This window comes from Malania oleifera, chromosome 8 (genome assembly GCF_029873635.1).
Source record: "Malania oleifera isolate guangnan ecotype guangnan chromosome 8, ASM2987363v1, whole genome shotgun sequence".
Taxonomy (NCBI): domain Eukaryota; kingdom Viridiplantae; phylum Streptophyta; class Magnoliopsida; order Santalales; family Ximeniaceae; genus Malania; species Malania oleifera.
Genome location: NC_080424.1, coordinates 54,912,481 through 54,929,095, shown reverse-complemented (window position 1 = coordinate 54,929,095; position 16,615 = coordinate 54,912,481). Strand labels below are relative to the sequence as shown.

The window sequence follows — 16,615 nt, the reverse complement described above, 5'->3', positions numbered from 1 at the left end:
TTAACTGTATATGAAAATGACATTTAAATTGTGCTAATTAGTATATCTGAAAAAAAAAATAGTTTTTGAATAATAAAATGTTTGCTCAATATAACCTATTTATAGTAAATTTGCCTATATATGCATAAAAGGCACAACTTGGACTACTGAAGTAGCTTCGTTGCGCTATCACATACTCGTACGACATGCTTCCCCCCATGACGGGTTGTGCGGCCTGAAGGCTGGACTCAACTCGTAGCCGACGGTTCCGCAGCTGAAACTAACATCACAAGTACGATTGTGATTACCTATGGTCACTCAGTATACCACAGATGGGCCCCCCCAACAAAAACTTTGGAGTAGTACTGCGGCCCAGGTCTCCAATCGACTTATTACACCTCCATGTCCATGTGATTACACTCACTACCCAAATATAGCTACGACACCGAGCTCACAATATTACAATATCATATATCACAAAACCACAGGTTTCTAGAAACATATATGGAAATTTACACAATAAAAACTGTATTATAACTCATTTCATATAAAACTTGATATTCCGTAAAACTGGCCCCCGATTGTTATATCAAAAATCGACCCCCAACCATTATATCAAAACTCGGCCCCCAACCGTTATAACAAATACTGTATAATAATTAGTTAAAGCATTTAGTTCAAATTTCACAAATAGCTGACATAATATAATCCCCTTACCTGTTTACTGAGAAGGTTCCTAGAACGCTCCTAAAATCCACCCTACGACGATACGGAACCCAAAATCCTGAAACCATATTTCACCAAGTTTAATCAACTCAAATCCCAGAATATTTCTCATTAAGCATTTCCTAGTCCTCATATACTCTAAATTAACCATAAAACCTAACATACACTACTTACCTTGGTTTTGGAGTGGTTCCTAAAAAGCCCGATAAAAAATCCACTTCGCTAGACTTGTAGAGAATTTCTCCTAAATCCTCGTAGCGGCTTCCAATCGTCGAATCAGGCAACAAATGACAAGAAAATCGAAGAGAGAGAGAAGCATAGGTTTAGAGAGAGAGAGAGAGAGAGAGATTAAGTTTCTTAATGAAGAAGTAACCTAAAAATTTATTTATAACCCTTTGACTCGGCACAATTTGTCGACGAATTGCAGAAGGACATTCATCAACGAAGGAGGGGTTCGTCGATGAACCTTAATTCTGATATTTTCTTGTCATTCAGGATCTCTTTGTCAACGATGCCTGAATTTCGTCAACGAAACAAAGATCACTCATCGACGAAAACAGGGGATTCATCGACGAGGCATGCTATTTGCCCTTTTTAAATTTCATTTTCTTATTTCCTCTTCATTTTTCGGGTTCGGGTTTCTACAAAGTGTGTTCCATCTACACAAAGAACTAGAGGAAAATTACAAAATCCCTCATCTCGGGTTGCAAATGACCAAAAAATACATGTCAACACTATTGAGTTATTAGCATATAGAATTTCTCTTGATACCCACTTCACTTTTGTCTCAAGATATGACTCGCACATAAAATGCATCCGCTTTTGCAGAATTTGACATCAAATATCCCAAACTCCAAAAATTCATACAATTGCCAATTGCTTTTCACAACATAACTTTCTATATGATACATGATATTGATACTTTGACCTCATATGTGCCTGTAAAGCAGCAATTGAAGCACCAGCATCACTATTGATAATTTCTATTATTTCGTTTGCAACTAAGGACAACTTCAATTGTTGGTGATCTTACGAAAGAGTCTCATTGATGCAAGCATGAGGGTCTTTACTATGTAATTTCAAACAACTTGTGCTTCCTACGTTGGCAAAGACGAAACCTCCAAGTGCATCTCTCTTGTGCATTGAACCTGACAACTTATGTTGTTAGGCTCAATTGCACGATCTTGATGTTGTGGTGTGTTTAGGCATAGTGCACATGCATAGAGTACTATATCAACTTATCCTTTCTGTCGAAATAACCTTACAAAATTCTAATACACCTTTAAGTGCAATTAAAAGAACTCTCTAATTGGGTTATGATATCACTAGCTCTAACGTCAATCAAGTAGATTAATGCACAACACATTGTGTATCTGTCTCTTTCACTCAATTGTGTTCTTAGGAGGCATGACAACTTTGTTATGCTCAATCGTATAATCGTCCTGTCCAACCATCTTATTTAGCTCCTCTTTTGCTTCTTCAAAATCTCCCTCTAAATCATCTTCTTCCTCTAATTCAGCGTCACCTTCAATGTTGGGTCACATTGACTCCACCGTGTATACCCCCTCTCATTCATTATAATTGATGGAACTGTTTGAAATTCTATTATGGACATAGTTGCACTTGAACTTTGGCCACATCTATCCTTAGTTAATGTTCACAATTCGTCATGAAAATAGTTGTCAGCATTGTACCTATGCAAATTTGTCTCATACAGTGCAAACTACATAGACAAAAATTAGAGTTGAAACAACATACGAGGCACGTCATTCAAATCCAAAGTTGCTATCACTTGTGAAAGGTGATTGCATAGCTTATCCATCTCAACAGTATCAAAATTGTTACATCATTGATGCTAAAAAAATGTCTCTTTACATAGTTGATCCTTCCCCATACTCCTACTTTGATGGATGCTTTTTACCAAAATTTCAACTATATACACATCAAAATAGGAATTTTGTGGATCCAATGCAATTAGAACATTTGAATCATATTTTATGGATACATCGGCGTACATTGAACTTCCAACACCCCCTCGTTGTGAATATCTTGAAATCAATTTTACTTTATAATCAATTCAATCTATGCATAATCTTTCATATATTTTCTCTTTTAGACTTTCTAATTTCATCCTTTTTCTAACTTGAATCGCCTTCGTTGACCCTATATTGTACTCAATACCGGTCAACCCATGTATAATTTCTCTATCAATGTATAATAAAATCGTAATTTTGTTAGTAGATGAACTTGATGCCATTCTAAAATTTCAATATCTAATATCAGTCAATTTTCAATTGTACGTAATAGATTTTTCGGTTCAAAATATTTATTTATTGATCACTATCCTAATGATAAATATATTTCTAGTCTAATTTTTGAATTTTAATGAATTTATAACTTTCTAACCGTAATACTCATTAATATTTTTTTCAAAATAACCTAATCAACAAAAATAATATTCATTGTCGTTAAAACTTAATTATACTCACTAATGATTAATTCAAATATTACTATTTAATATATGCAATATTTTAAATAATTGCTAATAAATACTAACTATAATTTTAAATTTTATTTCTTAAAATCTCCTAATACTTAATCTAATCAAATATAAATATTGGTCACTAATGCAATTCTCAAATTATAAATACTAAATAACTATTACTAAAGCTAAATTATAATCAGTAATTATTAAGTGGAAAAATCATTAGTTTTACTTCTAATTTATACAAATCACCCAATGCTTAATCTAACCAAACATAAATATTGTTCAATAATATTATTCTCAAATTATAAACACTAAATAACTATCCCTAAAACTAAATTCTAATCAGTAATCACTAAGTCACAAAATTGTTAGTTTTTTGTCTAATTTATCTAAATAATATAATACTTAATTTAAATAAGTATAAACATTACTCACTAATATTATTCTCAAATTATAAATACTATATAACTACTGCTAAAATTAAATTATAATTAGTAATTATTAAGTCATAAAATCACTATTTAATAGACTCTTAATAATGTTAACTATATTTTACATAACTAAAATCAACAACTTTAAGTGTGTAATTTGAAAATAAATGAAGATATTTAACTTTTTAACTCAACTAATGTACATATTTTTTTCTTAGAAAAACAAAAAAAAAAAAATTAATAACAACTTTGATATTATTTCAGTTCGACAAAATAAAAAATTATTTCTTACATAACAAGTTAACAACTAATTTTTCAACTAAATATATTTTATTAATAACTAATTTCAAATCAAATTATTGTTATCCCAAATTTAAACTAAAATAATGTAATTATTATTTTTTTTAAAAACAAAATATAACTACAACTTAAAATTTATTTTTAATAGAAACAATTTTTTTAATAAAACAAATACGTTAACAAAAGTTTTTCAACAAATATCAAATTCTATTAAAAAAAATACCTCAATAAAAAAATTTTCAACAAATATTAACTTCTCCTTCAAATCAACTTTCTTCTTAACAAAATTTCAACCAAAAATCATTATTAAGTCATTCAAAACTATTATTTTCAAAATGATATATTATCAAAGTTGAAACAAATAATTTCACGTGTAATCAAATAATGCAAAATTACAACATAATAATAAATATAATGATTAAATCACAATAATAACAAACAAATCTTTTTTCACATACATAAACCCTAATTTCAAAAAATATATAAACACAAATATACCATAATCATAAAATATCTTAATAACAATGAAACCAATACAAGAAATCAAAACTTAAATTCCAAACGTTTGCTCATAGTATAACAGTCAATACAAAATCAAAGAAAACTTCAACTTCAAATTGAGAGAGAAGAGATTTTTTTGGATTACCTAATTTGAAGATTAAGGGAAATTTTCCCAATGAAAATGTTCACTAACAATAGTTAAATGACTCTTGGATGAGAGACTTGGGAGAAGGGAGCGCAGAGGCAGCAGCGGGAAGGAGATTGAGGAGGACTCTCGCAAACGAGGAAAAAACGAGAAGGGAGAAGAACTTGACTTTCCATAAGTTGGTTTCTATACACAGAACCGACTTACGAAAAGTTAATTTACACATGTTGTACCGAATTTGCAGAAGTCGATTTCCTTGACATCGAAGTAATGTAGCATGGACTCCGTTCACTCAGTGGTATATAAAAATCAACTTATGGAAAGTTGATATAAATATGATGTACGGACTTTCATAAATCAATTTTCTTGACACCAAAGTAATTCAGCACCGACCGACTACATTCAAACAGTGAGATAGATGGTCATGGACCGTTAGAATATTTTTTAACGAAAATCAAATTTCCTAAATTGGTAACTGAGTTGTGGAAAATTTACCAACTTAATGAAAGCCAACTGGATGTAAATCTATATATCTATTCCACCTACTGTGATACAATTGAATTTATTTCATTTAGATATTAATGTTTTTATAAAACACTCACCACTCCATGGGATGCTACATCATAAAAGTGCATTTTTTTTTTCCCTAAAATGAATAAATATATAATGCTACAACATAGAATTACCCTCATCTTCTCCATTCAATTCCCATCAAATCTCCCTCTCCCTCTCCCTCTCCCTCATGCGCCTCCTTCTTGGGCGCTCTCTTGACACTCGCCAACAATTTGCGCCCGTCGAGTTCCTCAAGACGTGGGCCTTTCACGACCCGAATCACAACCTTATCATTGTTACAGGTCACCATTCGTGGCCTTTCCAACGCACCCATCGATCTCGATTTCCTCAGCCTGACCACTGGCAACTTCACCGTCACCCCACTCGACGGTCCCCCATTCCCACACTCATTTAAATTTATACCCGACCCGACTTTAGTCTCGCCTGCGTACCCGATTGATCTCGACCGACCCACCCGATCACCGCCCAAACAAACCCGTTCGCCCTTACCATATTCTAGGATTGGAACACTGGATACCTTCCTGCTCCTCCTGCCTCCAATTTTCGAGGCCTTCACCACTACTTCACTCCCATCGAGAACCTCCCGCGTAATCACCGGCGACGCATTTCTCACGCGCTCCACCCGCCGCCTCACACTGTTCCAAACCGGCGCTCGCACCCTCTTATCGATGATTCTGAGGCACTCCGCCACCTCCGCCATCGACGGCCGCTTGTCCGCAGTTGATCGGACGCACCGGGACGCCAGCAAAGCCAGCTGCTGGATCACGCCCGGGTCCGCCGGCGGACCGACGTGAGGGTCGCAAATCGCGGCGAACTCGCCGCGCTTGATCAGCGGCGCCGCCCAGTCCACCAGTGACGGCGGGCTGTAGTTCAGGTCGATGGCGTTCCGGCCGCTGACCACCTCTAGAAGCAAGATCCCGAAACTGAAAACGTCGCTCTTGGTACTGAGATCCCCCGGCGCAAGATAGCTCGGGTCGAGGTACCCTAACGTTCCCGCGGGTGGCGTGCACCTGACCCGCACGTCCTCCACGTGTCCCCTCAGGGCTAGCCCGAAGTCACCGAGCTTCGCGTTCCAGTGTTCGTCGAGCAAGATGTTCGACGACTTGATGTCTCTGTGAATGACCGGCGGGTTCGCCGAGTGAAGCGACTCCACGGCTTTCGCTATCTGCAGCGCGAACCGGACCCGCCGGGTCCACCCGGGCGGCCTAGAAGCACGGTGAACCTGATCGTAGAGAGACCCGTTCGGCATGAACTCGACCACGATCAGCTTCTCCTCCGAATCGACGCCGAACCCAAGCAGATTAACCAGTCTCGGATTCCGAACCCTCGAGAGGATCTCGATCTCGTTCTCCGCCGGATTGTGGATATTCTGATTGCTTTTGTGGGGTTTGGATCGGGTGGTCCTTTTGACGGCGGCGACGAGGCGTCCGCCGTCGAGAACGGCTCTGTACACTCTGCCGTGACTGCCTTTACCGAGGAAGCTCTCCGCGGAGAAACCGTTGGAGGCGGATTCGAGCTCGGCAGTGGAGAACTCCCTGATCTCGAAAGGTTTGTCAGCTGCTCTATTTCGATTTTTTTGTTTCTTTTTCCGGTCCCAGTTGTAGGGATCGCAGGTGGCAATAGCAGCCTCTGCATTGCAAGAGAGATAACCCATCTGCCTGCGAATTCGATTTTAGGTGGTTTGCGATATTGACAGAGAGATTCTTGCCCGAAAAAGGAGAGAAACAGAGAGATAGGAGGTGAGGTAGTGGTGGAGGAAGAAGAGGGGGTGTTGGTGGGAAAACAGAGCGACGAAGGCCATAACTGCAGAGGTGGGTAATGGAGATTTGATGTGTAAAGGCGACTTCTGATTTACAGCGAGAGAGAGAGAGAGAGAGGGTGGGGGAGAAGAGGCGTGCGACTTTAGGAGGGAATTTCTCGGGGACGGACGTGTCTTAAAGAAGGTGGGGCCGTGTGCCCCTGACGTGCTCCCTCTCCCTCTACCCTTTCGCTTTTCTTTTTCCAGTTTTCCCTCTGCCTTTATCTTTATCCGCTCTCTATTATTCAAACTTCTTTTTTAATTAATGCTTTTCTATATACGAAAGTAAATGCCTCTTATCTTCAATTCGATTTTATAGGAACGAACAAAAGGAAGGTGCTAAAATATTAATCACATGCTCTGCTGCCTAAAAATTCAAACACAATAATAAATTGCTTGATTTTTGGCTGTGATTTTGATTAGAGCAATCTTAATAATTAGTATTGTTGGCTTTCTTTGTTACTCAACGATAAATATTAATTAGGACTTTAATCTACTAATCATTGCCCTAATTCCTAAACCTACCATTTGTGATTAAAGGTCACAGGGTCAACTTGTTATGTTAATAATCCACTTATGCACAAGTTATTGCATTTTGTCTTAGATAACTTTGAGATTTGAAGACTAGAATTTGAGTTTAACTTGTTAAATGCTTGTGAGTGAATACTTTTTTTTTTTTTTTTTAACCTTAGTCCAATCATAATATAATATTACAATTATGATTTGCAATCAAATATTATTTGTTTGCTTTAATAACTTTTATTTTTATAAATTTTCAGGGCTAAATTGACAACGTGTACCTGAGATTAATCACATGATATGTGGTGGGTCTTTCAATGAGTTTTGAATCTTCCATTGTAGAGAAACTTGACTTGGTGGATTGAAACCATGGTTTGTTAAGGGGCACTAATTCCTTTAATATTTCATTAACTAACTTATCACCCAAGACATGTGACATGTTTTCAATATTTCATTTTATTTATGTATTGTTATATGATCGATGACTCAAATTCTTTTTTTTTTTTTTTTTCCCATTTTTGGAAACCTTACACACTATCATGGTCTTCCTTCATTGGATAATAGTCTCACTCCTCAGTAGCATTATAAATAGGGTAGAGCAATCAATTAGTATGGTGAATTCGATGAATTAACCGAACTCACTCAAGAAATTCGATTCACTAGGAAGCCTTGAGGGCCTTAATCAAACCCTTAGCTAAACAAAATTTAATTTGGGTAATTCGATTAACTAAAGTAAATCGAACATGTTAGATAATAAATATATTTAAGTACAAGTACTTTAGTCTATCATTATTAGGGTTAGGTTTATTAATTAGGTATAATTGTATTCAATGATATAATTTTTGCTTGCCTGTATGCAACAACCCTCTTTTTGCAATTGAATCTCTCTCTCTCTCTCTCTCTCTCTCTCTCTCTCTCTCTTTACATTGGATCATGAATGTTATCACGGTATCAGAGTCAGCTAAACACTGAGTTTTGCATTGGGCCGTCGCCGTCGCCATCGCCATCACAGGTCGCTTGGTTACCACTAGTCATCGTCACTCACATGTTGGTTCTTGCATGCTCGCGCGCTGATTCTTAGAGTAGTGTGATTAGGTGAGTCCACCAGAGTTTCCCTGAAATTTCTAGTTTGCAATTTTCGGTTGTTCTGCAATCCCCCCCGCCCCACCACCGTCGTCGTGCTATGGCTGCTGTCGGTGGCGAAGCATTTGACCGCCATCATGCTACGACCTTTTGCAATTGCTCTGTGAATGTTCATCCGTCGTCGTCGTTCTCGTGTTGTTCTCTCATCGTTCTCGTTGTTGTCGTGCCATCGTTCCCGTGCTATTCATTCGTTGCTGATCAACTAATGGTTTTGATTTCAAATCATAGAAATTGTCAAAGTAATACAAGGGCGAGTCCTAAGATGAATTCACAGAGACAATGAGAAATATGAAAGCATTAATTAAAACACAAGAAATCAAACTATCACTTATGGTGTCAAGAAATTCCAAAACAAATAATAAGCTAAAGGGTTAAAATAATAATGTAAAAAGATTTAAGAAAAAAAAAATGAGGTTCACACACAAGTAGGACGTTGTTGACTTTTTGAGTCTGGTCCTTATTTTGATGTTGACAAAGTATAAGTTTCTTATGTGTGTATCTAGCATGTGAACAAGTTCATTAATTTAACACACACATAAGGGAACGGAAATGAAAGTCTGAAGGACTTAAAGCTTATACGATCTGGTATATTCCATGATGACTGAAGAGTAAAGAAAAAGAAGAAGACATCTATTTTAATTTGTATTGCATTTAGTTTTTATATTTGGTTTGTAATAATGCAGGTCTTATATGATATGATTGCAAAACTTAGAATGACCATAAACAGACCTTAAGGTACCCAACATTTTCATGAAAAATCATTTTCATAAAAACTAAAATCATACAAAAAGGATTTAAATCATTTTGGGTTAAAATAGGGCTAAAATTTGGTTTTTTGACTGTCCTCGGTCGACCGACTTTCTCTAGTTTTAAAAGCCTCAGTTGACCGACCATGATGTGAGGGCAAAATTGAAATTTTAATGACCACGATTGACCGACCTGTTTTATACATAAAGTCCTCAGCCGACTGGCCTTCTTACTTAGGCCAGATCTACATACCTCGGCTAACCGGCCAAATTTGTTCAAAAAGGCCCTCAAGCCCGATAGACCAGCCCTAGACCTTAGCCGACTGGTCGATCGAAACCCTTTATTGGAAAATTAAAGTTGCTGTGTGTGGTCAGTTGACCAGCACTAGCACCGGTCGACCAAACCTCTTGGGTTCTAATTATTTTTTAGTGCTAATCACGTTTAATTTTTTAATTCAATAATTTAAAAATATCAAGCGTGTCTCCAACGGTCAAATTTTTCAGAAATCTATATATACTCCCTTCATATCTTTGATTAGTATTTTTGATTATTTTCAAAATCCTCTTTAATTTTTTTTAATCAAAGTTCCCCCATGCACTTTTATTTCAAAAAAAAATTTCGGGTAAAATTTTATACTCTCATTCTCTCTTTATTTTTCCTTGAGAAATCTTTTTGAAGAGAGCATTTTATTCTTGGACACTCATTTTTATTCAAAGCATAATACTCTCATCCATTCCTTATTTATGAAAATCAATTTTTGAGAGTTGCTTATAGTTTTTCCCATACATTTTTCTAGATAAATATTTTTTGGGAAAAACCATCTTCTTTCTTTTGAATCTTTTGCACTTCCATTGCAAGACTTATAAGCTCATCTTGCTTTTTATTACACAAATCCCTTTTTGAGTTAAAACTCTAAAATCTCATATACTTTATTTTGAAAATATTTTTAGAGATTTCATTTGAGAATTTGAAAATCTTTGAGATACTCATTGCATACTTCATTTTTAATCAAAGATCAAATGGTTTTATTTGTGTAAAAACTCTTTGGAAGCAAACCCTAGGTTCTCCTATTATTCTTTGAAAAATATTTTTTGGGAAAAATTTTTATTAGGGTAAAATATTTGAAGCATTTATATATACATCATCTTTCAAAGATTGAAAAATATGCTTTTTAGAAAAGCACCCTTACTTTTGCTAAGCTTATTTTATATCATTAGAGAGTGAATTTTAAGATCTTTATTGTTTTACATTCCTGCTTAGTTGTAGAAGCATTTTATTGTACAAAAATTCTTATTGGTTTTTATGTACCGGTTGGGCTCAGCTATCAATTGAGCTGGAGAGTCTTTGAGCTTCTAATTAGGATTTGCTACTAGGCTTTGGTGCCAATTGAAAGTCAAGGTGTAGTCCCACGAGCAAGAGTGAATTGGGTTTATAAAATTTTTTTAAGTGTTTTGTTGGCCTTATAAGGCTTAAAATCTTGTTATCTTGTTTTGATGCTAACAAACAAGTGAAATTTAATGTATTTGTGTGAGTAATGATATTTTAGGACTCATATATGAGAAAGCAAGGTCAAAGTGCTCATAAGGATCAAATGAAGCTTAAATGAGTCAAAGCATGGATTTAAAGATGATATGTTAAATTCAGAAGATTATGAGGACATGAATGAGTTATTAAAAGCCAAGGAATATTAAAGTAAAAAGAGTCAAAGAAAGGAAAAGTAAGAAAGTTCAAAGAATATGAAAGCTTGAAGAAAAGATGGACTCAATCCAAGGACAAAGCATGAAGACTCAAAAACCTAGAATGAGAATTAGAAGTCTTTATGTAAGTACTTTAATGTTTAAACATCGTTTGAAATATTATGAAACTCTTAGGTTAACTTCTTGGACTTAAATACCTTTTAAAATACCTGAAAAATATTTTTATAAGGTCAAAAATTATTTTAAAAATGTTAGAATCATTTTTGGAATGAAAAACACCAAAAAGAGTTTTTCCAAATGCTGTCAGTTTTTATACATCCGCATTGAGGTGCATGTTTCACTCTCAAAACTTCCTTATTTTAAAATTTGTTCAACATGAAAGTTGTAGGATTTTCTATTATATTTCTTTTGACACCAAGAACACCTAATTTATAGTTATACAGAAAAAGTTATGGCCAAAACATTGAAGTGGAGTCAAATCTATCAGGCAACTAAACACTATTCACGGCAGAACTTCAGGCACTTAAACGGCAGAGAGAACAACCTCAGGCGACTGACCCTGTGAGTTCAAGCGCCTGAACCTGTACTGACTTTGAAAATTACAGTCTTATAAAACTTCAGGCGACTGAACCTGAGACTTCAGTCATCTGAACACTGTTCAACGGGAAAATTTTTAAATTCTAATATTTTAAAATATAGCCATTTTGAGCTCCAAATTTTCTAACAACTTGAGAAACTCTCTAAGGAAACTTTAGCAACATAGAAACAAGTTTGAAAGCCTATAAATACATGGTTTTGCAAATCAAAATACATCCAAGAATTGAAAAATCTATTTTGAGAAGCTGAAAGCACTCTTGTTCTTCCAAAGCTCTCTTGTTCACTCATTGTAAATCTCTTTTGCTGAGATCTTCTGAAGTGCTAATCCTTCCTCTTCTGAGTTCCTACTACTAATCCTCTTCTAAGAAGGATATTGGTGAATTCTACACTTGAGTTTCATTATATTTCATATTGATATTTTACATTCAAAGTATATAGTGCTGAAATTGTACTAACTTGCTCTTTGAGAGAGTATATTTGTAAGCAGATCTTATCTTGTGTTTCTTATAGTTCTTTGACGTTCCGAGGGTTGTTTGGATCGTTGGCTAAGCAAAAGGACATTGCTTAGAGAGGCAGGCTCTAGCCTATGTAAGCAGTTACCGAACGAGGGAATATTGTTTGGAGAAGGCGGGCTCTAGCCTTAACCAAGGAGTGTTGTAATCGGTATTGTTCCACCCATCAATGGGACTGAATTAGTGAATCCTTTGGTTGTTTGCCAAAGGCGAGGACGTAAGCTGGGTATAAGCCGAACCTCGTAAAAATCTCCGTTTCATTCTCTCTTTCCCTTACTCTTTATTTTCAGAGCATATTTAAAATTGCGTGGATGGTTTAAATTTGAAAATCATATAAACTACATATATTTGGAAATCAAACAAACTTATGGTTTAATTTTGATTTGGGTTGCGAAAACCAAAAGGGAGTACGTTGGTTACACCATATCTTGCAGAAACCATACGGGAGTACGTTACTTGGTTAACATCCCAAAGATAAATTTACCAAGAGTTTAGTTGAGTTCTAAATATTGAGAAGAGTGTAGATATTGTGTTGATTAAATGTTATATTGCACATCCTATTGAAGAAGTAAAACCATATATACAGGGCTTACAATTTCATATCCAAGGCTGACAACAAAAGGTATATTGTGATTGAATGGTATAAAAGCTTGAGATTGATTGGATAGTGTTTGTATTCCAAGAGTACTAAATCTTGAATGATTTCATCAATTTAATAATGCTACAGTGAACTTATATTTGATAAATAAAGATTGGGTATATTGATTTGGAAATTGTGATTAATTGATTAATTGTTTCTACTTTCAAAGTGTAGTTGAAGATTGAATGTTTGTTTGTGTTTGATTGATTGGTGGTGTTATTGATTGAATAAAAGCACTAAGTTCTTAATTAATTAAAATATTAAACAAACAAGTCAAGAATTGGTTAAAATAAATAAAAGAAGTTCAAGGTAACTTGAAAGAAATTAAAAGAAATTTTTAGAATCCAATTCACCCCCCCTCTTGGGAAGCTATTCTTAATTTCATATTTTTACATATTTTCAACCTTTTGTAAACTTACAAGGATTGTTTTGAAGTTAAATACTTAATCAAACCAATCACAATCAATACTTCAATATCAATCACAAACCAATCAACGAACAATCAACCAATTAAAGCTTAACCAAATTGTGAAAGCTTGCAACACTTTTAAATTTTAGCGTTTGCCAAATTTCAGTTTATAGCCCTATGTGAATGATTTTTTAAGCGCTTCTTTTAATCAAGATTTCCACAAGCGGTTAATCAATGTACTCCCTTAAAGGTTTCCGCAAAATATTAACCAACGTACTTTCTTAGATTAAAATGTCTTCTCAATCTTAGTTTTTAGCAATCCTACACTTTGAAACACAAGTTGTATATGTTGAAATTAAATACAAAAAGGTCAAGAGTGAGATCAAGATTTTTTATGTGGTTCGGTTTATCCCCAGCCTACGTCCTCGCCTTAGGCAAGACCACCTAAGGATTCCACTAACACATTCCTTGGTGGGCGGAACAAACTGATTACAACCCTCCTTTAGCGTGGAGCCCCCTCTCTAAGCAATACCCCACACTCGGTTACAACGATCCAATCACCGGAACCGTCAAGAAACAATTTTTTTTGTACCAAAAATGCTCTCTAATAGAGCTAGTTAGTACAATTGAAAGCATTATATATTTCAACAACATATATCAAAAGAAATAGTATTGAAGCTCAAGAACAAATTCATCGGATTTCTTCTCTAGATAGGAATTAGCAATTCAGATGTTTAGAGCTCAAAGAAGAATAATCAGTACTTCAGAATAACTCAGCAATTCAGTTTGAAAGATTGAGCAAAAGAGAACTTTGAGAGAACAAGAGAGCTTTTAGCTTGAGAGCAGATTTTCAATTGTTTGGTGTGAGTTTGATTAAAGAAAACATGTATTTATTACAGGCTCAAAAAGGTTAATTCGTGGTGCACAAGTTTACTTGGAGTGTTTTCCAAGTTTTTACAAAATTTGGGGCACAAGAAACTTAAATTTGAATTTTAAAACTTTTAAAAAATATAGTCGTTAACAGTGTTCAGGTGCCTAAGGTCTCGGGATTAGTCGCCTGAGGTTCCTTAAAACTGTGAAATTTTAACTGAAAACAAGGTCAAGCGCCTGAGGTGACAAGGGTCAGTCGTCTGAGGTTACACCGCCTCTTCAAAAATTCTCTAGGAAAATCTTTAGGCGCTTGGAGTTATTCTTCAGTCGCCTGAGGAAAATATTCAGGCGCTTGAGCTTTTTCTTCAGTCGCCTGAACAGTTATATTTTTTATTTTTCAGTTCAGTTTTCAAAAATACTTGGCTCTCTTACTTTGTTACTTATAAAAACATTTTCTAGGGTTTTAAAACAAGGTCTCTAAGTCCAAGACACAATTTAATGAGCTTCAAAACATTTTCACATGATATTTTGCATGAAGTACTTACAAAAATTCATCCAAAAGCCTTAAACACTTTAAGCTTTGAAGTCTTCATATGAGTCTTTGCTTTGAATCCTCTTAGACTTTGAGCTTAGTTAACTTTAGGTTTCCACATGCTTTTGATCATTTTGGTTCACTTGAGCTTCCTTTGGATCACTTTAAAGATGGGTGTGGCTTTATGGTCCTTGGTGATCTTGAACTTGCATTTTCTTTTGATTGTTTGAACTTTGTCATTCAAGCTTCCCTGAAATATCATCACTTAAAAAAACATTTTAAATCAACCTTCATTTGTTATCATCAAAATGAGATTTGAAAGTCATGTTAGGCCAACACTTTCCATATTTCCTTAGTGCTAGAGCATGTCATGATCTCATGAAAAATATTAGATTCTAAGGCAAAATATAAAATGTCCATGACATTTGAATTAATCGCCCTAAAATCATTTTCATTTATCAGTGCACAATTTCCTTTAGCAGTCACCTATCAGGCCATCCAGTCCATAGATTTTATAAATATGCTCATCCTAATTTTTCAAGTAGTGAAATTGTCATCACAAAATAATGGAGGGCTGGTGTATTCCCAAGAGGATGGGTGAATTGGGTATTTAAAAATTATTGCCTAGATTCAATTTAAGTTCGCATTCAGTATAACAAAACCAAAGGTCTATCTAAGCAAATGAAAAAACCCAACACAATACAACTAAGCAAATATTTAAAACAGATATAGCAGTATCAGTATTTATCAATCATTCAAAGCATGCATGTAAAAAAATCAAGATGATAAATAATAACATACATGTGAAGAATTTAATGTACATAAACTAAAGTGGAGACATACGATATGTTATTGAGGTTCGGCAACTATGCCTACGTCCCTGCCTCAAGCTCACAAGTAAGAGGATTCCACTAAAGCTCACTTACAGGTGGAGCGACACCAATTACAACACCCTTTCCTTATTAGGCAAGGGAAACCTCAGGTCAGATTAACAAGGTTGATCCCAACCTTTACAAAAACACCTTAGAAAGGCACACTTGGTTTTCTTATAAGCCGGGTCTAAACCATCCGGTGCATGTTACAAGCCAGCGCAATTATCTTCCGACCACACATCGTGAATACAACAATATTCAAATTTGTGTACAAATAAAGGTGCTTCTATACTAAGCAGATATGTACACCAATACACACAATACAATCAATGCACTCACAGATGATAAGAATTTATGCTCAAGTGAGATTTGGTTAAGCAATATTTCAACTCTCAATAAATGTGTATATATTTGTCTATACGTGAGAGTGATACCTTTGATTCAAGATAATATATTCAACAAATGAATAATCAAAGGACTTTGAACTTCTAAGAAAGTATCTTAACAAATATATTTTCAAATATTAAGCACAGCCAAGATTGGGTTTAAGTTTGCAAAAACGTATTTTATCAAATAGAACAAGCAAACTTTCGAATTTGGCACAGGTAAGATACAAAGAGATTTATCATTATCAAAACAGGATATGACTCATAGAGTCTACAATTACTCCATAAACTTGTAGCTAACTTCCAAATTGATGAATTTAGTAAAACTTTAAGGTTTTTAACTATATAGATCTTAATGTATTGACTCGCCAATGCCTTTAAAATATATGCATAGACACCCTAATTTTAACTAAGCCTTTTTGAGGAAACCTTACGTCGACTTTGTATCCCAAGAATTGGAGGACCCTTTTTGAAAAATCCGATTGAGTCATGAGTCTTTAAAATGAGTTCCAGTTATCTTTAAATTGAGTTATTTATTTTTTAAATTGAATCCCAATATTTTTAAATTTGAATACCTTTTATTTTAAAATTAAGTTTTGAATAATTTTAAACTAAGTTCTAGTATTTTTAAATTGAGTCTCGGTATTTTTAAACTGAGTCATGGTGTTTTAAATGGAGTCCTAGTACTTTAAAAAATTGAATCCCAATTTTTGAGTCTTGGGTATTTCAAAATCAAGTCCAAGTTATTTT

General features: G+C 34.9%; 1 protein-coding gene across 1 annotated transcript; it reads right to left on the bottom strand.

The window, feature by feature from the left end:
* Positions 1–5,073: 5,073 nt before the first annotated feature.
* LOC131162728 (serine/threonine-protein kinase-like protein At3g51990) lies at positions 5,074–7,216 on the bottom strand. The gene has a single exon (XM_058119333.1). It carries the CDS (start codon positions 6,795–6,797, stop codon positions 5,259–5,261), a length of 1,539 nt encoding a protein of 512 aa, XP_057975316.1. The 5' UTR covers positions 6,798–7,216; the 3' UTR covers positions 5,074–5,258.
* Between the last annotated feature and the right edge of the window lie 9,399 nt (positions 7,217–16,615).